At 47.0% G+C, this 25,284-nt stretch overlaps 2 protein-coding genes across 3 annotated transcripts in view; one reads left to right on the top strand and one right to left on the bottom strand.

The window, feature by feature from the left end:
* Nucleotides 1-21,716, top strand: part of TMCO4 (transmembrane and coiled-coil domains 4) — a 42,469-nt gene extending 20,753 nt beyond the window's left edge. For both annotated transcript variants that reach the window (XM_069874826.1, XM_069874825.1), the window contains exons 11-14: nt 341-425; nt 3,872-3,989; nt 7,195-7,312; nt 19,058-21,716. In XM_069874826.1, coding sequence (XP_069730927.1) covers nt 341-425; nt 3,872-3,989; nt 7,195-7,312; nt 19,058-19,525 — 789 coding nt within the window. In that variant the 3' untranslated portion in view covers nt 19,526-21,716. The remainder of the gene's footprint in view (nt 1-340; nt 426-3,871; nt 3,990-7,194; nt 7,313-19,057) is intronic.
* Nucleotides 21,717-22,756: 1,040 nt separating this feature from the next.
* On the bottom strand, nt 22,757-25,122 carry HTR6 (5-hydroxytryptamine receptor 6). Its single transcript, XM_069874565.1, has 3 exons — nt 24,371-25,122; nt 23,444-23,602; nt 22,757-23,185 (listed from the first exon to the last, which is right to left on the bottom strand). Exons 1-3 carry the CDS (start codon nt 25,094-25,096, stop codon nt 22,757-22,759), a joined length of 1,314 nt encoding a protein of 437 aa, XP_069730666.1. The 5' UTR covers nt 25,097-25,122.
* Nucleotides 25,123-25,284: the final 162 nt, after the last annotated feature.

Raw genomic sequence — 25,284 nt, 5'->3', positions numbered from 1 at the left:
CCCATCATCCTATCACTCCATGCCCTTGTAAAATGTCCCTCCTCAGCTTCCTTGGAGCCCCTTTCAGTACTGAAAGGCCTCTATAAGTTTTGTTTCTGTTTGAAACATCTGCTTTCTTGTAACTTCTGATCATTGGCTTCTCTTAGTTGATTTTCTGAGTATCAAAACCCACAAAATAACCAGATCTGCAGAATTCTGAACGTTGAACTGTGCATGAGTTTCATCCCTTTGAAATCAACCGAATTGCTCAAGTGTTTAAAAGATCACGCACAGCCATAAGTGCTTTCCGTATCAGGTGTTGATGTGCAGCAATATTTGATGACGTTTCCTTCTTCCTTAGGGCAAGCGACCTGTCACATTGATTGGCTTCAGCCTAGGTGCAAGAGTCATTTATTTCTGCCTGCAGGAAATGGCTCAAGAAAAAGGTAAATTTCACCTTCTCACATTTTTGTCTTTTATTTTCCTTACTGCGGGTAGAGAAGTTCTTCTGGAACAGATCTTGGATCTTTTAGGATAGGAGAGAAACCTAAAAAAAAATGGGTTTGAAATGCATCTGGAGCCAAATTCTTGTTTGGTTGGTTTTTTTCCCACCAGTTCATGGATTAAATCCACAGTCTTCACTCGAGATGCTCAGTGTGTCAGTTCGGTCTCCAGTCTGTATACCACAACATGGTATTTTTGTGCCATTTGACTGCTGGAGCAGCCTGCAAGCTGCCCACATGCCACTGCAATCTCAGCAGAGGACGCTTTGCCTTTCTTGGCAGCTCTCTGGAGCTATTGTATCTCATTCCTTGATCCTCCCTTCCATTTAAGTCACTGAAATGCCACTGTCATCTGCTATTTTCATGGTAATTTCTCCCCAAAGTCAAGTATAAACCATTTGTCAATTTGTTGCCTGTTGTGGTTCTGTTCATTAATAGATTCTATTTTTAATTTAGAAAAAGAATAAAATCATTAGGATCAGTTGATGTGAATTGCATTTAGAGTTGAGTCAGTAGTGAGTGTGTGCGTGCAGCCTGCCTTCCCCCCTGTGATGCTAATTTAATTCATTTACCATTTAGCCTCACAGGGAGTGGCTAATGAATAGGGAGCTTTAGGGAGGAATATGTTCAATAAAGTCCAAGACGGAGGGAATGGAGTCACATGAGGGTGCTGACATCTCTATCAGAACTTCATTTCTGGTTTAAGATGGAAAACCTCAAATAGAGGATATCTGTTCTCAAAACAAAGCTAATTAAATCCTAATGCAGTCATGCTGAAGGCAGAGCCCAGATCCTAATCTGGCTGTAGATCTACTCTTTTTGTGTCCTAAGAATGCCAGGACCTGAGATATTTTCAGGCTTTTATTTAGTGGTCTGTAGTCTCTCACTGAAATAGCATGGGACCCTCACTAAGCACTATGTGAAAGGAACCATCAGGGGTCTTGAAGGCTGGCTGGCATTCTAAAGAATCCAAGCATCGTAATTACGTATCATGGCGGCTCCCCACTCTACACTGATCCTTCAGTTCCTTAATTGAATTACGAAAGCTGAGCTGTTTGCGAGATGAAAAGCAGCATGTTCAGCACAGATTGCCAAGGCGTTCTTCCCATGCACATTCCAGCACAAGCCACAGAAAGAGTGAAGCTGGGACCGGGGACATCTGAGACTGATTTGGATTTGGACTTGGATGTCGCACACAAAATAAATACAAAGCCTACTCAGGCAGGCCTTCTGTATTCAGATGCAGTGGTGTTTCTGAGGACAAATAACAAATCATGGATTATCCAGCGAAACACCAAGGTGGAAATTCAAATACCGTTAATTCTGCAATTAAATAACCTTTGCGTACTTCATCACAAATTACTCTGGGAGCCAGAGCTTAGTGGGTTTCCAGAAGACGACATTATAGCAGAAGATGTGGTAGTGACCCATCAGAGAGGAGGTCCTGCATGGGAAGATCATCGGTCTGATCTCTTCATCACAATTCCCATGCATTTCAGAAATAAGAAGTGTAAACTAGTGACAACTGGACCTGAACCTAGAAGCCAAACTGTGTGTCCTAGGAGCAAGGGGTCACACATTACATATTTGTCTAAAGCTGATTATGATGACCTGCAGAATGGCCTGTGTGAGCAGTGTCAGCTCTGTGTGATCATCTCTGCTGGGGTCAGCTATCAGGAATGCTCTGCTGTGAAACACTGCATCTGAACAGTGCCCAGAGAGAGACGGACACCACCCTGTGCTCTGTACAGTGAGGACTAAGGTGATGAGATGCATTCCTTTTTGCCCAGTGGGCTGTACCCTAGCGCACAGCAACACCCAGCTCCTGAGGACTGGCTATGGTCTCTGAGTTCAGTTCTGGACAAACCATCTTACCAGGCTTTAATTTTTACCAGTCAGTAATTGCTTTTTATTTTTTCTCTGCCATGCGAACTTTATTATTCTTCATCATAGAAAAGATTTGCAAACTGTGAAATATATTGAACTTATCTAGAGTGTCAGCAACTATGCAGGCCATTGATCTGCTCTCCTGTTTCTGTTCCTCTGTCAAGAAAAATACTCAAGAAAATGAGTATTTCTCAGTCAAGGCTGAACGTTTTTGCTCTGAGCAAGAAGTAAGCTGTACAAAGGACGGGAGAAACAAATACTGATACCTTGCCCATATGTTCAGCATCCTGATGAATTAGCTGTTTGTTTATTCAGTTGGCTAACACTGTGCTCATGGAATTTAGTGCTTTGGCTGGAATGAGCTCCCCATTCACAAGGCTCTGGCCCGTTCACATTGCCCATGATTATGGGAACAGGACTTTATTGCTCACAGATTACACTAACAAAATTTAATTGCTTTTTGCTGTTCTCTTGATGGGTGCGAAATTGCTGTGCAATAAGAAATAATACCACAAGGGCTCTTTTGAGTTGCTGTCAGGCGCTGGATTTACACTGCAGAGAAGGATGTAGGCGCTGTGGGCAGCTCCAAGTTTTTAACTGCTATTAGGGAAAGGAAACCATTTGATGTACATTTAAAAAGTGCAGCCAGGCATCAGCTCTCCATCACAACTCAATGTGGTTTGCAGGCATTGTTGCTTTTGCTTCCCTGTAAATTTCACTGTGTTATTTTACAAAGTGCAAACACCTGAGAATGGTTTAGCTCACATCTTGCAAATGCCAGTCTCCCACAGGTAGCGAGTAGGGATTTAGCATGCTGTGCCCACAAGTCTCCAAAGACATGCACTGCCATGAATTTCATTGAACTGCTGTGGCATCAGGTGCTTGATCTCTTGTTACAAAGAAGATTTATGAACATGCATTAATAGATCGTTTAAGAGTTTAGGAAAGTAGCAGAGCTGCCCAAAATTTCTCATTCAATCATTATTTCTACTGAAATTTCCTATCTGCAGGTGTCTGCTAAGAGAGGGAGATTTATTACGCTTAAGTCAACATTCCTTTTCAGCAAATCATGCCCTGGGCATTGAAATTGAAGGGCTGTTCAAGAAAATCAAACCAGTTTTATAGATTATCACTTAGTGCTGGCAAACGCCTTCATTGTTAGTAGTTCCTAATCAATACTAGGAATTTGGGGATTTTCTGCTTCCTCTACAGGTCATGTTTTTCATGAACTCAGCTTTAAGGACAGATTGTAGGAATAGTTTATCGTGCTTAATATGTGACAGCATTTGCTCACTGTATGGAATGTCCCATCCCTTTCACCTCTTTCAAAGCACAATGGTTCAGCTCTCTGCAAACCCAGACCAATGGCTGGGTGGAAGGGGCTTCCCACAGGTTTGCTGGTTGAAATGTATCTTCTTGGAGAGAGGCCAGACCGCTTCTCCCTCTCATATAGTTTCTAACACATCTTCTAAATCTGAGCTGTTCTGCTTTCATCTTAATAGGCTCACAAGGGATCATTGAAGATGTGGTCTTACTGGGAGCTCCAGTGGAAGGAGAAGCCAAGCACTGGAAGGCTATCACCAAAGTGGTGTCAGGCAGGATCATAAATGGCTATTGCAGGTCTGTATGTGCTTGATCCCCTGCTTCTTATCCTAGTTACATTTTGAAATGATTTTTTTTATTTATCTCTTTTAAACGTTTTGTAAGTCAGTATTTGTTCAACTGGTTAGTATGTTGATTCAGTAGCAGAAGAGACAGCAGTGCCAGAGCCTCTTCCCTCCAGAGGTCTCTACCTCACATTAATTGGAGATGACAGTCTTCAGGAGGCAGCTGAAGGCTGCTCTGTCTCCAGCCCTTGGCTGCTGACAATGCACAGCTACACTGGGAGCCTGAGGTGTTCAGCATGTAGGTTCTGTTCGCATGGTGACAGTGCTCTATAACCTTGGCAGCTTTAAGCTGGATAAGTATGTTTGTGGGCATGATTTGATATATTATAATTTAGATCTCAGCATTTTGTAAAGGACTGTTAAGTTCACTGATGGTTAAAAAATGTGAATTAAAATCTATAAAAGCTCTGAAAAACAATTCAGTGAGGGCTGCTTCTGGGAAGAAAGATGTGAGAATTGCAATGAAGGGGAAAGAGCTCAAGCAAACTGAAGAGTTTTTATATCTAGACTTAGTTTCCGGTCAAGGTAATCCACACAAACAAGATATTTTACATACAAATAAGGTATAGCTGGAATAGTTGTAGCAAATTTACTAAGGATGTGGAAGAATAGAAGGGTTACCTTGAAAACAAATATCAGTCATTTAAAACTGTGCAGAAAGCTGCTGTGCGGAGTTTGTAAGAGAACTTACAACAAGAGCTGCTGCTTGACAAGAGGAAGATTCAGAGGGATGAAACAGCTGAAGCAATCTTATAAAAGCCATTAAGAATGCGACTGACAGCATCAAATCTAATGACTGTGTATTGGAAGACAATTGTGATGAGAACCCTGCTTACCAGCACAATTAGATGAGGGAAAAATAAAATGAAGGAATGAAGCAGGGAAGATTAAGAGCATGGGAAAATAAATTGAGAAATAACCAGGCTGGAGCACCTCTGCTGTGAGAACAGGCTGAGAGAATAGGGGTTGTTCATCCTGGAGAAGAGAAGGCTCCAGGGAGACCTTAGAGCACCTTTCAGTACTGAAAGGGGCTCCAGAAAATACTATGGAGGAACTTCTTACAAGGGCATGGAGTGAAGGATGAGGAGGAATAGCTTTAAATTGGAAGGGGGAAAATTTAGACTGGATATTAAGAAGAAATTCCTTATGATGAGGGTGGGGAGGCCCTGGCCCTGGTTGCCCAGAGCAGGAGTGGCTGCCCCATCCCTGGAGGGGGTTCAAGGCCAGGTTGGATGGGGCTTGGAGCCCCTGATCCAGTGGGAGGTGTCCCTGCCCATGGCAGGGGGTGGAAATGGATGGGCTTTGAGGTCCCTTCCAACCCAAAGCACTCTATGATTCTATAATTCTATGAATATTGTTTCTCTCTGTGTGACACAAACATCAATTTCACTGCAAAAAGCTCAATGTATTAATTTCCTATAATATATATGAAGCATGGTCTTTTTATAGTTTCAAAGCCTGCACATGCTGTTGGGATAAAACAGTGCATGTGTTTCCAGCTCTGGGTGCAGTAATTGGGTCTTTGCCTTGTCTTGAACGTTGAATGAAAAATTATGTAGAAATCATAGCCTGTTGCTCACAAATAGGAAGCAGCAGTCCAGGAGCCTGTCAGGAAGTATTACACTGCACTGGTTCTCTGCTTTGCCCTCCGATGCTGAATTTGAGTTAGCACGGGCAGCTGGAAGAGGTAACTGAGAGTATGGAGCATTTATGTGAGGATATGAGATATGAGGTTATGCAAACATGCTGTTATAAGATCTCACCTGATTCTGATTTCTCTGGCCTCCTGCTTATACAAGCTGTGGCCTCGTTCTGTCACTTTAGGAGTAGCTCTATTTAGGTCAGATGAATTACATGGAATAAAATTCCTGCAAGATCAGATATGGACCCAATGTGTTGGACTTCAGTCCAGTGCAACTTGTCTCCTTCAGCTTTGAAGTCTGAAAGGACATGGAGTGTGAAAGCTTGCTGTTAGAGCTGTCCCATGCAATTTCACAGCAGGGCTACACATTCCTGCTGGGAAACCTTTAACCAAATTAGTTTGAACCGCTTGGCTTTTGAAAGAACCTATGCCTGTGCAGTGTGGATGTGGTGCAAAGATTTTGCAGAGCTCAGTGTAGACTTAGGGCTTCTTGCACAGATCATTTGGGAGTGGAGAGCAGCAGCCAGAAATGGTGACCTGTGCAGGTGGATTTCACCTCCTGCTGTCACAGAGTATGAAGAGCATTTGTGTCCAACTTAAATCTACTTTGTAGAGCATAGCGGTGTGTATGTGCCCAGGTTTTAGGGTATTGCTCAGCTCAGAAGAGATTGTGCATTTCCAAAAGCTGCAATTGTCTTCTCTCATCATGCTACACTCTACCATGAAACTGTCACAGTAACTTATGGCTATAAATTGGAGAGGGAAAGATTTAGACTAGACATAAGGAAGAAATTCTTCATGATGAGGGTGGAGAGGCCCTGGCCCAGGTTGCCCAGGGAAACTGTGGCTCCCCCATCCCTGGAGGTGTTCCAGGCTGGGTTGGATGGGCCTTGGAGCCCCTGATCCTGTGGGAGGTGTCCCTGCCCATGGCAGGGGTTGGAACTGGGTGAGCTTTAAGGTCCCTTCCAACCCAAACCATGCTATGATTCTGTGATTGGCTCACAGTAGTGTTTTACAGTGGGAACAAACTCTTCCCAATTCTGTCATTGAAACCCTGTGTTTGTATGGTACCTATAAACCAGGAGCACTAGTCAATATGTATGTCAACAACAGCGATATTGTAGGCCTCATCATGTTTACAGCTGTCTACATGCTGGAGAACCTTTGCCTGTTAGCATACTGGAAAGATTAATTATCTGAATGCATTGCAGTCTCTGAGCAAGTACAGAAGTAAATAGAAGGGTCAGATTTTTAAACCTGCTTCATGTAACGAAACTGCACCTATAAATGAGGGCATCCAGGAATCAAGTTTAAGTACAGACTTAATTCTGCTCTGTCCCAGGAACCTGCCCTGAATTCAGCAACTTCTGATTCCTGTGTTAAACAAAGGTGCAGCAGGTCTTGGTGTAGACATCACTCTGCTTCCCGTCTCTCCTATCTCCCCGTGATTCAAGTAGTCACACATTGCACTGGTTTGGGAACAGGATTTATTCACGCTGTTCTGCTCTGCTCCTAGGGGGGACTGGCTACTGAGGTTTGTATACAGAACCTCCTCTGTCCAGCTCAACGTTGCAGGCCTCCAGCCAGTCAACTTGGATGACCGGAGGATGGTAAACGTGGATCTTTCATCTGTTGTAAGTAGTACATACTATATTCTCATTACTTTTCCATCAGTCATTTGCTTGCAGCAGTGTAACCTCACAGTCATTGATTAGGGGAAAGTGGGATGCTGCTGAGAGGACCTCTGTATCCATTGTCTCTCTTCCCTTTCTTTGAGATAACTCTCATCTCAGACTTTAGAAGAGATGTTGTTGGCCCAGCTCAGAATTGAGCAAAATAATGGGAATTTGCCTCTCTGGTTGGACAGTATTTGGGGTTTTTTGATTCTGAAATAGCTCATACTTGAGACATAAAATGCCATTATTCTCCAAGAAAGACCAAGCCCTGGATCAACAGGTAGGTCAAATCGGCAGCCGGGAAGCCTGGAGGTCAAACACACGACTGTGGAGCACGTGCAGCCTGCAATCTTATCTTGGTGGAGCCTTAACACTGTTCAGGTTTGTTCAGGGGCAAGTTCATAGGCCTTGTACCTTGGTCTACATTGACGCCGTGGTGCAGAAACCAGTCAGTAATTACAGAAGCTCTATGATAGCGGTGGCTGGTTTGCTAGATCCAGACCTGGACTGCTGCTTTTCTGTAGTGTAGGTCCCCAGGAAGCAGGAAAAGATTCACCTGCGTGTCTGGTAGACATTTAGTTTCCTCAGAGCTATCTGGTGTCATTAATGATAAGCCACTGTAGTCTATATCTAGTAATATTCAACTCAATTACCGTAAGCAAACTAATGATCTCATTGCCTTCTGTTAACTAATGGGAGAGCTCTTTCACAGCAAATCATGCTGAACTTAGCTTGTGCATTTGTATTCACAGTAAATCTAGGACACGCAGCTTTGTTTTTCCATATCTTAGTCTTTTAACTCATTTTTCACTCCCTGCAAATGGGACTGGAAAATGTTCAGGATACTCCTGTGGTCATTGTTCCTGCCACAACTTGTCCCAGATGTCCCCACAAGCCGGCAGGGACTGTCAGTGTTGTGCTGGAGCCAAAGGCTTTCAGATTATTTGGAGCAGCAGCCTGGTGAGCCTATAAATACCCAACAGTTACCAGTTCGTTTCATTCATTATAACTGAGCTATGTACAATCCTTGCCAGGAACATGGAGCTCAATGCTGTGCAGATAAAATAATGACTTTGCAGAACAAAATGTAGGCTTCCCAGAAGGAAGTGGTATAGGAAGGGCTTTTAAACATGGTCCAGCACTGTAGTTGTTCTTGCATCTTCCCACGTTGCCTTTAGCATTTCCACAGGCCCCACATCCATTTTCCCCCGTCCCCAGAGCTGCCATGAGTCACTGGCAAGCTGTGACGTCTGTTGCTGGCACGAAAAGAAAAAAAGCCAAAGCTGACCTGCAGTGGTGGCACTGGGGTGATGTGTTACTCTCCTTTTGACTTCTCTTCAGAGCACCTCTTTCTGTTGACCTTCTGCTTCCTGAACTATGAAACCCCTGGAGTCCTGCAGGTTTTATCCTGACTGGCTTGCGGCAGCGTCTCCACCTTTCCCACAGAGGAGCAGTATTTCCATTTCAGCTACACAAATAATGGTTGCAGAGCTGCTATCTGCATCTGTTGTTGTGCATCTTTATCTGTGCTGCATGATGCCAAGAGACAATCCCAGCACTGTTCTCATTTCATAAGAGCTGACACTTTCACTTGCTTAATCCTACTTTGCAGGACTGGGCAGGAAAAAGAGCAGCCCCAGCAGGGGGAATAACTTACATGAAGTAAGTGTCATTCTCTTGATCCATTTTCCAGACCATGGAGCTTTATGAAAAGCCATACAGTGCTTTCTGATGAACATTTTAAAAGTAAAAGGAGCAAGAACGGGGAAGGAAATACTCAGGGGCAATATTTTTTTCAACTGGCAGGATAGCAAAGATGGGTTTTGCTGCAAATATAGTCCAATAGCATGACAGAAATATATACCAACTCCATGCCTGCAGATGCGCTTGTTGGAGGTCCCTGAGTCTCCTGCCAAGGATAAGAAAGGACAAGCAGTGACAGAAGGAGAAAGCGTACATGATGCAAAGATGCTCAGTGTGAAAATACGCAGGCAGCCTCAGTATTTTAGGCATCTCGGTCCATCCATGATGAAAACTGGACTGGAGCCAAAGGGCTTGGTTCTCTTTGCTGTGATAGCATCAGAATCCTCAAAGGATTGGAGGACTACAAGACCTCAGTATAAACAGAATTTCACCTCCAAAGCAGTTATTGCACGTCTCTCTTGATCAGTGTGGTTTTTATCTGATTGTCACTAAAAAAAACTGAGTGAAAAGCATCCTCCCACTCAGCAAATGTGGTTATAGAAGCCTTCCTCATGGTTATAATGGGACTGATTTATTCCGTGGATTTATTTGACAGCACCTGTTACAGCGACTGAGGAAGTAATTGAGCTGTAGTGTATTAGGATGATTGCTGTTTGTTCAAATGTGAGATAGTGGATAACATTTTGCATTAACATTTGAATATTGCAGCAATGCTCTGAATGTCTGAACCTAGGCAGAACATTTTCACAGAGGCTCACAAGTCAAGAACAGGTGCTGAAGTTTCTCTGGGCAGTTTTACGCAGCAGAAGCCAGGGATGAACTTGCAGTCTTAGGGGCAGTGGGAATGCATGGTTGGAAGTCTGGTAGAGAGCATGGGTCGTGACAGTTATTGCAGAAGTCAGTACTGTTCCTTTGTTAGTCCAATGTGAAAATTACCTTAAAGACCTTTAGACTATGATTAAATTTTGTAGTCACTTTAAAACTCCATCCTTCCCCAGGCTTTCAATAGGAGCTAAATTCTCCTTTTCTTATTCTTCATCAATTCTTTGTCTGGATGGCAGCTGCCTGCCCACTGGTGTTGCTCACCGATTCCTGCAAAGGCAGCGCAGGGTGGCACCAGCTGAGAGCAAACCCCTCCTTGGCCAAACCCCTGCCATGCCAGGGCTGTGCTCTGTGCTGTCCCAGACTAAAGACTCTTACCTCTAGAGCAGCTACTGTAATGATAGGTAGAGAAAACATGCTGATGCATTTCACAGCCACGTTCTTCTGCAGCATCTCTGCAAACCAGCAGAGCTTCTTTTTAGAATAATCCGTATCACACACCACCTTTGTGTTTTTCCCTTTGTCACAACTCAAAAGCTTTTTACCTGTTCTTTTCTTTACTGCTGAGCAGTGGGAAAGCTCTTTTTATGACAACAATTAAAACCAAAGAATAACTGATCTCACTTTCCAAAAGCTGTCTTGGAAGAGGGGCCTGGTGTTCCCATTATGAGGGAAGGTAAACATGCTCAAGGCAGCCTGGCCTGCAGCCAGGCAGGTACACAGCGTGCACAAACACTGTAAGCAGATGAAAAGTCAGGCTTCTTTACCAAAATGCATTAAACTGTGTTTCCCCACCCACCATGTTCCCAAGACTTGCAGCACAGAATGAATTGTGCTTATGAAATGTGGATTAAGAACCCTGGGGAGTTCAAAAGGCAAAAGGTTGCCAATGTCTCATTACTCGTTTCTTTTGTTTCAAACGAGCAGTGCCACCTTTCATGGGGACAGGCATGAACAGGAGCAGACAGGCAGCAGCCAGGAGCAGAATTCAGCACCAGGCAGTGGCTCAAAGATGCCTGGAAAGCCTTAGATCACACCTGGGGGGCATGCAAGTCTTTTTGGAAACAAATCTCTTTGTCTGCTAGGCTGTAAGGACACAGGGATGATTTCTTCCTCTTTGCGTACCCCTGCAGCCCTGGAGTCATCAGTGGCTTCGATTTCTCCAAGAATCACACATTTATTACATATTAAATAAATTTTCCCTTTGGGATTCAAGCAGAGGGTGCTGGCAGTGCCAGTATGTTTGAAGAGAGGAAGAAACTGAGAAAGCTTTTCCAAAAAAGTGCAAATGGAGCCATTTTAAACTTGCAGTTTGGTTTTGTTTGTGGCAGACAGAAATGCAAACGTTGGTATCCCGCCTTGCTTCAACACAGATGTTTTGCTTGGCCCTGATGTGGCCTTTGGAAGGCTGAGGGTACTTAGCAGATTCTGAAAGAAAACTTTCATAGCACTCCTTGAGCCTTTGTTTTGTAAGCCTGGTGCCAAAATTCACATGTTCGCTGCTACTCAGGAGCTGCGTGCCTGGCACATGTGTATCAGTTCGTGGTGGGTTTCCACAGCATCTCTATGAACTCTTACATTGTCCAGACACCACGACTACCCTGAGAAATGCTGGATTTCTGGGACTGCACCCTGCATTGTGTGCAATTTTGAGCTTCATATCTAACCTCTTCAGCTTATATTAAGAGAAAATAGGAGGGGATTCTCCCACTCTGCTGTGCTGTGGTAAGAGCTCACCCAGAGCCCTGTGTTCAGTTCTGGAATCCTCAGGAAGGACATGGAGCTGTTGGAGCGAGTCCAGAGGAGGCCACAGAGATGATCTGAGGGTTGGATCACCTTCCTTACGAGGACAGGCTGAGAGAGTTGAGGTTGCTCAGCCTGGAGAAGAAGAGGCTCCAAGGAGAGCTTAGAGCAGCTTCCAGTACTGAAAGGGGCTCCAGGAAACCTTGGGAGGGGCTCTTGATCCAAGGGTGCAGTAATAGAATGAGGGGGAATGGTTTTGAGGTGAAAGAAGGAAGATTGAGATGAGATCTTAGGGAGACACGTTTTACTGTGAGGGTGGGGAGGCCCTGGCCCTGGTTGCCCAGAGCAGTGGTGGCTGCCCCATCCCTGGAGGTGTTCCAGACCAGGTTGGATGGGGCTTGGAGCCCCTGATCCAGTGGGAGGTGGCCCCTGCTCATGGCAGGGGCTTGGAACTGGATGGGCTTTAAGGTCCCTTCCAATCCAGAACATTCTGTGATTCTATGAAAAAACAGTTGCAACATCCCATTAAAAGTGTTAATCGAGGGGACAACTGAATTAGCTGATGCATTGTGTACGTTAGGTTTTCTCCCATTGCACAGCTGTCGCTGATGTGTTTGAGATATCACTGTACAACAGCACAGGTTATTGATATTAACTGAACATAGCTGATCACTGCCTGCTGCCCCAGTGACCATACGGTATGGTAAAGTCTCAGACTCACTGCAGATCCTGGTGTGATGACCACAAGAAGGATGTTGAGGCTCTGGAGTGTGTCCATAGAAGGGCAACGAAGCTGGTGAAGGGGCTGGAGAACACTTCTGAAGAGTGGCTGAGGGAACTGGGGTTGTTTAGCCTTGAGAAGAGGAGGCTGAGGGGTGACCTTATTGCTCTCTACAACTACCTGAAAGGAGGTTGTAGAGAGGAGGGTGCTGGCCTCTGCTCCCAAGTGAGAGAGGAAATGACAGGAGGCAATGGCCTCAAGCTGCAGTAGGGAAGGTCTAGATATCAGAAAGAAATTTTTCACAGAAAGGATCATCAGGCACTGGAACAAGCTGCCCAGGGAGGTGGTTGAGTTCCCATGCCTGGAGGTGTTTAAAAGACGGGTAGACAAGGTGCTCAGTGACATGGTTTAGTGACAGATAGGAATGGGTGGACTTGATGATCCAAGAGGTCCTTTCCAACTTGGTGATTCTATGATTCATTTGTATGATTTCCACTTGGATTAGCACCAAAAACTAAATGTTTTATTATAGCCACCTTAAAAAGTGGTGTGTTTGGCAACGTTGATACAGCTGGAAAGGTTCTCGAGTGTTCAGACACAAACCTAAGAGATGAAGAAAAGAACCAGTCCCACTACTGGTAGTTGTTAGCGAGAGCATCAACAGAAATTAGTCAAGAGCAACTCTGCAGACGATTGAAAAATTCATGGCAGCTTCTGTCCCTTTGGCTGGCCAGCCTGGTGCATGGAGCACATCACCTGTCAGCACAAGGACATCATAAAGGCAGCTTTCCCTTGAAACACTTCCAAGGGCTCTCTTATTAATGCAGAATTGATGGACCTCCCTTGTTCTTTGTCCTGCCCATAATCGCTGGTGCTCTCTGTCTCACCCCCTCAGGGCTTCAGACTCAAACCTTATTTCCTGCAGTTGCTTCCTGTTTTCTCATTTTATTCTGCATTTTACTCCTCTCCATCATCCATTCCTCTTGGAATGGGTGAAGGAAAATCGAGAGTAAAGCTGGCAGAGTATTTCAGCAATGGACAAATCCAGCCAAAAACCACAGAGTTTACACAGAATTTTCAACATGAGTGTTCCCACAAAACATAAGTTTTATGGAAAAAAGTCCTTGGGCAAAGTTACTGCTTTGGTGTGAAATGGCCTGAGGACTGTTGGAGGGCAGCATCCCACAGTTATTGTCCCAGAGGGGAGACCGATGTGATCAGTGAATTGAGGCTAAAAGATGAGAGCAGGTAAAAATTAGTCTTGCTCGAGAAATGCCACTGTAATTAAGGGGGAACTTTTACCAGTCATGTTAGTTTTTAAAGGAGAAGGAAAATAAGAATTCAGTGACTTCATCTATTCACAAGAACTGTAACAGGGCGGAGGGGTGATTTAGAAGCAAAGGCTGTATCTTCAGGTGAATCATGCTCCAATCTTTATTCCCTCAGGTTTTCAGACATTAAAGAGGGATAATGCAAATGACAGTGGCAGTATTTTCAAAATTAATCCAGCTCTATATAAAGTTTTCCTCAAATCTGTTTTTATTGGCATCACCTCTGCTGGATGCCAGGACTGCTAATGCCCAGGATGTACCTGCAGTGCCAGGGAGGACTTGCCAAAGGTGCGAAATTCATGGGTTTTAATTAATGCATCTAAGTCGCAGGTTTTGAATCAGTGAACATGTTAACTGCCCTCCCTTGGGGAAAACATTGTTTCCCAAGAACCCAAACAGAATAATTTCATTTCTATTTTAACTTAATGCAGACACAGCCTCTTTCAAGATTTGTTTAGTATTCTTCTGGTTCTCACTACAGGAATCTGCTTTGCCACTGCCTTTGCCAGGTCCAGCCGTATTACCCAGCCTGGGCAGCATTAGGTCTTTGCTGTCAGCTTTCAAAAAACTGTGGAAAACAGATATAATCATAGAATGGTTTCAGTTGGAAAAGACCTTTAAGGTCATTGAGTCCAACCATCGATCCAGCCCTCCTAAGTCTGCCACCAGACCGTGTCCCAAGTGCAATATCTAGTCACCTTTTAAACCCCTCCAGAGGTGGTGACTCAAGCACCTCCCAGGCAGCCTCTGCCAATGTGGGGCATTTTCTGCCAGGCTGAACGCCCTCGATCATGCAAGATGAACCCAGCCCTCTGAATTAAGGCTTATGCTAACATGTGGGAATAACTGTGACCTGAGGAGCTGCCAGCATGGCAGATGAGTGTGTTTTGATTGGTAAGCTGGCATAGCTTGGGAGCCGTGTAATCAATCCATCTTTGCACCATCTGGAAGAGGAGGAGTGCATGACTTCGGAGGCGGCACCCAGAACAGAGGTGTTTTGGAAAGCGTCAGTGGCATTTGAGTTTTTCCCTCCTTTACCAATGCTACAGGCTGGCAGTTCCTTTCAGAGTGCAGGGCTGCACTCTGGTTCTCATCCTGAATGATAAATTCACTGCTTCTGTTGGAAACACAGTAAACCCAAGAGTGAACTGGTGCGAGTGCTCTGTTGAACTCTGCCTCCCGAGGCAGTTTGCATTGCATTATGTGTGGACACAAGGTCTGACACACCTGGGAAGGAAAGGCTGCTGGGAAGTGGGGTGCAATTATTATCTGAGCTTCAAAACCCACTGTTAACCCTTTTCACCCCACAGAAAACAGCATTTTTTATTAAAACAGTTTTCTCAAAAGGGAATCCTGAAACTGTGATGCCCTCCAAGGCAGGCATTCCTGGTCCTGCTGAAATAACGAAGCTCTAGAGAGATGTTTTAACTCAAGAGTATGTTTTCCTGCATGATAAAATTGCTCTTTGGACCTGATGGACTCAACAAATCAAAGAGGTGGAATTTTCAGCCATATTAATAACTTAGGCTCCTGCAACCTGCAGAGTACATGTGAATCCTCTGCTTCTGCTGCCTGCTTCACTTGCCCCTGTCAGTTTTCCTTCAATCCATGGGATGTTTGGGCAGGGAGAGCAGGAGGAAGGCAGAGCCCTGCTCCTCTGTCCTTCATCTCTCCCTGCAGGCAACAGAGAGGCCAAGGGACTTTCAAGTGAGCTCCTGGAGATGGTGCAGCCCTGCAAAGCAAACAGCTCTGCGAGCTGTGCCGGGCTTTGGAGCAGCGTGTGCTCTTTGCACTGGCTGCTCAGTAGCAGTGGAGGAGCTTTTGTGGAAGGAGACTGGACAGGGTCTTAAACCAGTTGGCTCTGGATTAAGCAAAATCGTCTTCTGCCCTAACAGACTGGGCTGTTGATTGTTGTGATGGAGAAAGAGTCTCCCTGTGCTCACACAAGCCCATGGCAGAGCCCAGAGCATGTGTAGTATCTCCTTTCTCCCAGGTACTTTCTCTGTCCACCACTTGGCAGACCCCCCAGGCATCCGCTTGGGGTTATAGGGTACCCCTTGCATTCCTACAGCTGAAGAACAGAGAAGCAGCAATTTTCCCTCTGTCCTAAACACCTCATCTTGATAGATGGATCCTGGGTTGGTGCTTTATCTGTTCTTCCACGATGCTGGCAAAAACCAACTGCAAAGGCAATTGAGGAGAGCTGTGGAGATTGCAGCTGCTTACCACTAACTGCAAATTGATTCTATTATCGACTCTTCTCAGCCACGCTGATCTTCCTTCCCTGTTCCTCTCTACTTAGAACTGCTATCATTACTGCAGAGAGCAGCATCTGTGCTGCGGAGCTCGCTTGGCACAGCGACCGCCGGTGGGCTGGCTGCAGGCCCGGGTGGGCATCAGTGGTTTTCAATGCGCCTGTCAATCAAACTGTGTTTTTATGACACCACAACCAGAGGCTCTTACTGTTCTGAACAAAAAGGCTTCTGTTTGAATTTAGCAGACACAGCTGATTACACTTAGTGACAGTTTTGACACCTACAGGTGGATTTGAACTTGAAAACCTTTCTAAACTGTCGGAACTGAGGGCTCCTCTCAGTTGCCTGAGCAATCCACCAAAACAATGCCATCTTCTGTGGCCCTTTGGAGATCTTCCTGTCCAGTGCTGTCCTCCCCCAGCTGCCTTGTTTTCCAATGAGTCAAAGCAACCATAAAATCAAATACCACAGGAGAGAAGTCACCTAAGCACACTGATAAACCTACCCTCTGCTTTCATTGCCTTGTAACGAGCATAAATATTGTTTGCTTTGGTTACAAGAACACTTCTCTATTCCATTTATTCTGAGTGCCTCCTGTACTTTGTTCTGGCAAATATTCAAATACCTGTTTATTTCCCTTTAAATTTTTTATTGTCCCTTATGGTACTTTAGATGGTCCCATCCTTCTCCAACAGACCCTGCCCAGGGGAGGAATTCAGCTTTGCAGATTGCCAATGAAAACAGGCTTTTGAGAGATGGAATTGTTGAATTTTTCCACCGGGATGGCTTCACAGCTTTAAAGGGGCGAGGCAATTTGTTCCCTGTTCTTTTGCTGATGGCTCAGTACTTAATGTCACAGTACGACAAAGAAAGAGTCCTACCTGCTCCTACCTTCCGGGCCTGGCATTGGTCTGGTGTTGTGGAATCCTCTCCAAGACTATCCTGGTAACCTGAGGGAGTGTCCTTTGAAGGGATTTAGTGGCATTAGCAGACCTGCAGGCAGGGCGAGACTTTCAGGAGGTCTCAGATTCTCTTTTAGTTGCCTGAGGAAAACTCTTCAGAATTGCTCCTACCCAGTGTCTCTTGGTGACTGCAGTGCTCAAGGAAGGAATTCCTCAGGGTTTTAGTGGAAGCTGCTGGATACTGAGAAGTTATGAAAAATCTGGTCCTTAGGGCGGCAGAGGAGATTTGTTTTCTGATTGATGACTGGGTCACAGATCAGGCTGAGTAATCCTCAGCATTGATGAGGTTGATGGGAATGATTGGAGAGCTTTCAGAATACAGCAAACGAGAGACCTCATCACACCCTCCCAGGATATCCATTCCCTTCTTTTTTCTCTCTCCTTGCTCAATGCTGTGTTCATTTTATTCTTTAGCAGCAAGTCCCCCTGCTGAGCACTAGAAGTTCATACAGTTTCGGAGAGCAGCGTACACATCCTAACAGCCAGGCCATTAGTCCTTCAGTGGATATTTTAATTAACTAATCTGTTCAAAACATCAAGAGCCTAAGCCATCTGGACTGATTAAAGTCACATATTGCATTGCAAGTGTGCTGATTAATCATTCAAATGTTACCACTCAAAAGCTGCTTCACCCAGCCGGTTTCAGAGGGTTGAATTGTGCTCCTGCATGAAGGGGAGCTTAATTTAGGGTAGGGTAGAGGTGTGATGGTAGTCCCAGTTGCTGGCACAGCGAGGAAGGACCACCCAGGCACCAGTCAGCTTGTCCAACAGTGAGCAGGGAGGTGAGCGGAGGGCCCAGGGCTGTGGTTCTTTGCAGAGCTCTGGTGTGAGCAGGCAGCCCCTTCCTGGGGCAGTAAACCTGGGACTGTGCTGTCAGGTATTCCCTGCCATGGAAATTCCCTAGTTGCTATCAGGGTCTGGGAAAATAAGAGGTAGTGATGTGTGAGACAGCTTCCTGGCTGGGTGAGAAAGGATTTAATCTGTTAGAATTTACCAAAGATGCTAAAATAACCTAGGATGCAAAAATTGTGAGGCTGGGAGGCCCTGGCCCAGGTTGCGCAAGAAGTGGTGGCTGCCCCATCCCTGGAGATGTTCAAGGCCAGGCTGGATGGGACTTGGAGCAACCTGATGAAGTGGGAGGTGCCCCTGCCCATAGCAGAGGGTTGAGACTGGATGGATTTTAAGGTCCCTTACAACTCAAACCGTTCCATGATCCTATGATCTCTGCTGGAATCTGTAGGCCAGCTGGTGTGCACAGCATTGAAATGGCCTCACCTCAGCTTGACTGTACTTCTCCTCTTCATGGAAAACCCCACTATAGACCCACCTCATGATTATTTGCTTACAGGCGCTTCCTCCCAGTTTGGCTGTGAGTATAACAGCAAAGGAAGCTGAAGGCTGCTCTGTAATAGGATCTCAGGTATTGTTACTCGCAAATCCTTGGCTCATGTAGGACACCTGAGAAGAGAAAGCAGTGTCTGCCTTTCTGGCCACGCAGTCTTAAGCATGAGACAGTTACCACTGCAGAAGGGGGGTTCTATCCCTCCTGTGCCTTGACTGACCAGATGATACATTCCAGCATCTATACTAGAAGCATTTCTTTTATCATAGAAATCACCTTACGATGGAAATGAAAGGGGGGATGGGGGGCAGGAGGCTTGCGCTTTTTTTCACTTTAATTTGGATTCTAAACTCTTAACTCTCAGGCTCCCAGTTTTATGTAGTGTGGGACAGATCAGTGTGCCTTACAGCCAAGAACCCTGACACATGTGTTGAGATTCAGCGATTGTATCCAAAGCTTTGCTTTCACCAGGGAACCAAGGCACAGGGAGGACAGTGATTTAGAAGAGGAGGGGGAGCTGAAGTAAGAAAACTCATCTCCTATGTGGGTATCTCTCACCCTTGTGGCACCCAGGAGCTGGGATTTGTAACTTGTTGGAGTCCAAGCATCTAAGCACACATCTCTGAGAGGAAAAGCAGCCTAGCAGCAGTGTGTGTTACAGAGGGTGCAGCCATGATTATTCAAAGGACGACTGCTTTTTGCAGGCCTCAGTCTTTCAGAGCTAAAACTAAGGCTCATGGCATTGGTGGCTTTTGAGATGAAGGACTTGACTGAGCCGAGTTCCACACCACTTCCCCACTAACAGGACTCTTCTTGCTTGCAGGTAAATGGCCATCTGGACTACATGAAGCAAATGGACACTATCCTAAAAGCAGTGGGCATTAAAACCAAGGAGTGTTGGCTGGAAGAGAAGGGCAACAGCAGCTTTCTCTCTCCTCTAGCCAAGAAATCACAGCAGGCAGCAGGCAGTGAAGCTCGGGAAGTGGAAAACACTGTGCGTGAAGAGGTGGCTGACAGTGACTACTGGTCTTGGGCACGCACGGAGAGCACCAACCCCAAGCCAGAATGCTTGAGCTCTGTGCCAGTGCAGCCGGTGATACCTGATTCACTGGCCCCACCAGACACCACCAGAGATGCTGACCTGCTGTGCGGGGGTGAGGCTGTCCCAGCTGGCCACGCTCACTGCCGTGATTCCCCTGGGTGTCTCCTGGGAGAAACCTCGCCCTGCTGCCCTGACTGTGCAGACAGTGGGGACAACAAGAAACAGGCAGCGGGTGAAGGAGCAAATTAGACCCCTTTGTGTTGGGCAGAGATGCTCAGCCAGTACTAAAACTGCTTCCAAAGCACCGTCTGTTGGACTGGGATTGCCAAAGAAGTATTGGTAGAGCCAGCAGAGCTGGAGCTGCAGTTTTCAGACCCTCCTGAGAGCTTGAAGCATGGCACTAGTGTGGCGGCGGGTCAAAGCATTTGGAGCAGCTACCCATGGTGTCTCCCACAGATGAGAAAGGGCTGACCCTTGCCTGAATCAGCATTGCTCCTTAGGAAGCAGTGGCACTTCCCTCCTCACACAAACTGGGTTTATTCCTGAGGGAAGCAGCTGTCACCACTGGGGACACCATTGGGTCTCTGCTGTATAAGTCCCAGGTAAACAGGCACTCCAGGAGCAGTTTTAAGCGCATTGCAGAGAAAAGGGCTCATCTCAAGGATATTAAAATCAGTTTTCCTTCAGTTGGGTTCCATGGGAGCAGGGCCTTGACAGGCTCTGGCTGCCCAGCTGTATCGCAGCATCCACACTTCACCTCTGCTAGTAGGGCAGGCAAAAGACTCTGGCTGCCTGGCTTCTTTCCCCGTACACAGCTGGTTTGCTGGCAGGGCTTGGGCGCTTTCTGACTGACAACAGTTTCCCTGCCTGCAAGTTGAGGGTGGTGAGTGCTTGAGGCCGCAATGCTCTTAGAACCATGCTTTGAGTCCCTAGGTGAAAGACAGCAGAAAAAAACAGTGGGCTTTTTATGATTTATTACTTTGTGAAACTTCCTCCCAGGCTTTGCAAGCCAGCAACCCACAGAGACTTTCATTTTGTGTCCCACACACATCTCCAGCCTTAAAAGCCCCCCCTAAACACATTTTTAATTGGCTTAGAATAAAACCAGTATTTGGCATAGGATAAACACAAATCTGTTTGATTTCTGCCTCCTTCCATAAAAGTGATTTGGCATCTGCTCTCTTCTCCCCAGTCCCAAACTGGAGGGAAGGACCCTGCTTTCCGTCGCCTGCCATGCCAAGTCTTCCAAAACCGTATGGGACTGATCCACAGCTTCCATAAAAGGTCCGTTTCTGGTCTATTTTGCCACTCAGCCCAAGAAAATGCAAGCTAGCAGGAACATGGCCAAGGATAACCCCCCTTCTGACAACACCTCTATGTTTTTCTGCTTTAAAACACATGCTGGATGCAGTCAATACCACCCTACAGCTGGGTCTGGAGGGGCTCGGTGGCTCACAAGAGGGGAAACAGTGTGACTGTAGCTTCTGATTTCAGTTCACATGAAGCTATCCCCCTCCTGCCCCATTCCAGCAGCTGGTTTAAAACCCACGTCTTCGTTCTGTCCCCAGCCTTCTGGAAGCCTTACCTGCGGATTATTTCTCAGGGTGTGGAAAACGTGGCTGTTGCTGGGGTGGCAGTGTAACCTGGCCACGAGCAGCTCTGGGTACAGTGCCTGGCTTTTACTCTCCCCAGTTCCTGCCTCTGAGGGGGCTTAGACCTCTCTCCTCTGATTCTCCAGTGGTGCTGCGCTGCAGAGTAACTGGAGCTGTTGGTGGGACAGGCTCTGGGACCCCACAGTGATGGGGCTTCTTTGCCGGTCAGCGTTGATGCCACTGGCAGCAGGAAAAGGATGTGATTTCTCCACTGCATCAGAGTATTTGTCCACAAACAAGCACGTTATTACAAAGGTAGGAGAGTGACATATTATTGCTGTTGAACACTTGGCTGGAAGAAGCAGTCACTGTCCGTCTCCTGAAGCCCATGGCTGCTAACTTGGTGACCTAATGGACTTAAGAGTTTACCGTATATTTTTCTGCTCCTTTTTAGCTGGAGTTGTAGTCAAAGGCTGCTTTTATATAAAGCTGCTTGTGGAAAGATGTACATAATGACCTTCATGCTTGGTCCCAAACTCAAGCTGTTTGGGCTGAAGGGTTTGATGTTTGACCCTGTGCCCAGTCCTTCCCATGTTACAGTCCTTTACCATGGACCACTGGGCTGGATTTGGGCTGCCAGGGCAATTGTAGCAAATAAATGACAACTAAGTCATAAAAACCCTAGTTAGGTTCCAGGACAGACGTGGGCCATGTGGAAAGAGAATGAATGGACTTGCTTAGTATGTAGCTGCAGCTTCCAACACCTCATATCCTGGGGATGCTTTTTATTCATTTGTAGAACCGTGGGCACCAGGAGCACAATCCAACACATTAGCGTGAGATCAGAAATGGGCAGCGCGGTGTGCTGGCCAAGAGAGGGCACAGGATCACGCTGCCAACCCACCCCTGCAGCTGGAAGGCACTTGGGGAAGAGTGCCCTTACCACGTCACTGGCTGGTGTCTCTGCTTCTGGCTGTGAGGGTGGTTGAGGGGCTGGCATTGCCATCTAAAAGTCAATATTCATTTAGGTTCTCTTGGGGGGGAAGTGTATTTTCTAATTGCATCATCTAAAAAATGATGGATTGTGAGTGCAGAGGGTGATTGTCATATGCCAAAAATAGGAAACTGTAGGATGAAACCTAAAGGGAAGCTCATCTCATTACTACTGTCAGGAGACCCGCAGAGCCACAAACAAGTCCAACACCCACACCCTTGCTGAATATCCAGAAAGCTGCGCTGAATGTTTTGCATCCAATTTAATCCCCCGTAGCACAGGCTGTTAGTGATTAGTTTCACCACAAGTCGCTGCTTTCGCAGGAAACTCAGACAGCTATGGCCCAAATTGTGTGAGGCCGTTAAATGCCAAGGAGACGTGATGTTCTGTAACTGCAGCAGACCCAAGTCCCTCGTCCATTCGTGGGATTTGGATTCCACCGTTTCAGTGCACTGGGTGAAACAGTGGTGATCAACGGAGCTGTGTGAGCAGAAGCTGGAAACCAGAGCTTTGGCTTGTGCCTAAGGAGACACAGGTTGGTGGAAGGGTCTGGAGCCTGAGGTTCAGAGGAACCAATGATGAAAATACCATGAGAAGCAGCTTGCAGAGAAGTGGGGAGGGATTGGTAATGGAGAGCAAAGGAAGGATGGAAAGAGAGAGAAACAAGGCAGATTGAGCAATAAAACATGGCTTTGCACTGGCTAAACCTGCCCACAGACGTGCTCAGTGTCAACATCTTCTCCAAGGAGATGAACACGGCATTTGAAGAGGCTACAGAACAGCAATGCCCAGGCAAGGAGATGCAGCACATTGGTCCTCCAGGGAGTTTCATGGGGCTGGCGGAATCCTTCCCAACACACAGAGGTCCATAACACCACATTGGGATGCCCTCGCTCAGGCCATAGGGTCGTTGAGTCGCTTGGGCTCTGCATCAAGGGGCTCCGCATCCAGGTTCTCCGCGTTGGAGAAGTTGAGCAAGCGGGCAGTGGGAGCTGGGAGAGCCCAGGGGCCGTCACCAGGCGGCAGCAGGCTGTGTTTGTTCCCCAGTGCCCCAGAGTCGACAGAGTCTGTCTCAGCCTGCAAGGTGAGGACATTCTTGAGGGATGTGGCAGCATGAGGTCCGCTGTTGGAGTTCCTCATGGAGAGGGAGATGGCACTGGGATGGGGCTCCCTGGTGCGCCGGCAGCAGGGCAGGTATTTGCCCATGGCCCTCTTGAAGTCCCTCATGAAGAGCGGGTAGATGATGGGGTTCATCGTACTGTTGCAGTACCCAAGCCAGGTGAGAACATCAAAGAAGCCAGCTGGGACACAGCCACAGACCGCCTGGCAAGGGACACACAGCAAAGATTAGCAGCATTTCCCACCTCAGCCCCAATCCAGAGTGCTTTCCCAGGCATGCTAACATCTTCCCTTTGAAGGAGCCCTCCAAAACCCTTTTGAAATGTTTTTCCTTGTCATTGTTCCCTGCAGAAATTGCATGTTTGGTCCCAGAGGCTTTCCAGCAAGACCTGCAGGCAACTGAGAGTCAACCCAGCTGATTCAAAGGAAAAACATGATATAAAAAATCCCCTATATGCTTACCTGCATCACATTGGTGATGAAGAAGGGAAGCCATGCCACGAAGAACATGCCCAGGAGGATGCCCAGAGTGAGACTGGCCTTCAGCGCCTTCCTGCTGTGCTTGTTGGTGAACCTCCTGCTCTCGCTGCCAGCCACAGGCTCGCTCAGGGTACAGGGAACCTGCAGTGGGAGACGGGGCAGTGAGCGAGAGCTTTTCCATGGGCTGGGGCCACCAGTACTGGTGCCAGCCTCCTGCTCCAAACTGTGGTGTTGGGGATGCAAACCCTCCGCTGATATTTGCCTTCTTATGAAGGGAAGGTATCTAAAGGCAATTAAGTTTGGTTTTTCCCTGTTGGATGTGAGGTCGATAAAGCCTATTATGAGGAATTAAAGCTGCAAGATTTAGTGAAAATCACCTTCTCCCGGTGCAATACAAACAAGTGCAGCCCTGCTCTGGTTATAAAGAGCAGAAGGAGGTATTTTGCAGTTCCCATTATAGATCAGGTGACAAAAATAGCAGCTGGCTCTTCCCAGTAAAGTGCTCTCCAGTATCTGGTATTTGCTATTATTTAAATTCCTTCTCCCCCATATCTCACACCCACCATCGCCAAGATTTACAAATGGAAAGTCAGATAAGATTAAAACCCTCTGGGATGATGCTGTCCAAAAGGGGGGCAAAACTACATTTATTTTGTGCTGCTGAGCATTTTCAGCTCTACCTTAATTTCTCTGCTTCTGCTCATGCTGTTTCTGAGCTCTGGAGCAGCCTAAGAACACTGGGACAAGAAACAGGGCACCTCAGAGGACATCAGGGAGGTGGCTGTTGCCCAAAATCTCCCTCCCTGTGATCTGGTTGCAAAAGCCTTTTGCCAACTCTGGTCCTAAGGCCGTCCAGAAAGCAGAAACACTCTGGGGCTGCAAGGAACAACATTGCTGTGGCCACCTTACCTGCAGTGTGGGCTTGTCAGTGGTGGTGGCCACATTGGAGGCGAGAGAAGCCACCTGCACTGCTTGCTTGCGGGCTGCCAGGAGGATGCGGCAGTAGGTAAAGGAGATGGCCATGGATGGGAGGAAGAAGGTCAGGCAGGAGGCCACCAGGGCATAGGGCAAGCTGACCAGCAGGCGACACTGCTCCTCGTCACCCTGGGAGGTGACGTTCACGGCCCGGACTTCAAATTCCAGCTTGTGCCAACCCATCTTGATAGGCAGGAAGGAGGCCAGCGCAGCCAAGGTCCAGGTGGCCAGGATGAGCCAGAGGGCTCGGCAGGAGGTCATTCGCAGCTTGTATTTTAGCGGGGAGATAATGAGCAGGTAGCGGTCCAAGCTGATGATGCAGAGGTTGAGGATGGAGGCGCTGCAGCACATGACGTCGAAGGAGTACCAGAGGGAGCAGAAGTCGCCCCACAGCACCCAGCGGCCATAGAGCTGATTGAGCATGGCCGGGGGCATGACCACCAGCCCCACCATCAGGTCAGACATGAAGAGGGACACCAGGAAGTAGTTGGAGGTGTTGCGGAGGGAGCGCTGGGTGATGATGAGGAGGATGAGGAGGAAGTTTCCTGCAGTGGTCAGCAGGATGATGAAGCAGAGGAAAGCAGCTACCCAGCTGCTCCCCACCAGCAGCGAGCGCTCCCTCAGCACGCTGGCATTAGGGGCTCTCAAATCACCTTCCATGAGAAGCTGGGGGACCTTCTCCAGCCGTGACCTAGATTCAGGTGATCATTGCCAGAGCCAGCTCCAGGGAAAGAAGCACCACCTCTCTCTCACCTCTCTCTTTTCTCCTCAACTCCTCTCCCTCTCTTCCCCTGCTTTCTCTCTTCGCTGACAGTTAGGGCAGAGTGACATTCCCAAGAGCTGATCAG

Source organism: Phaenicophaeus curvirostris, chromosome 22 (assembly GCF_032191515.1).
Source record: "Phaenicophaeus curvirostris isolate KB17595 chromosome 22, BPBGC_Pcur_1.0, whole genome shotgun sequence".
In the NCBI taxonomy this organism is placed as follows: Eukaryota; Metazoa; Chordata; class Aves; order Cuculiformes; family Cuculidae; genus Phaenicophaeus; species Phaenicophaeus curvirostris.
Note: the sequence above shows the minus strand (reverse complement) of the source record. Positions and strands in the feature narration are given on the sequence as shown.

Excerpts from the sequence above, each read along its gene's own strand:
- HTR6 (XM_069874565.1), bottom strand. The coding sequence starts at position 25,096 with ATGGAAGGTGATTTGAGAGCCCCTAATGCCAGCGTGCTGAGGGAGCGC. Across the intron at positions 23,603-24,370 it reads CTGACAAGCCCACACTGCAG|GTTCCCTGTACCCTGAGCGA; the intron begins GTAAGGTGGCCA and ends CTCCCACTGCAG. Across the intron at positions 23,186-23,443 it reads TCATCACCAATGTGATGCAG|GCGGTCTGTGGCTGTGTCCC; the intron begins GTAAGCATATAG and ends GTCCCTTGCCAG.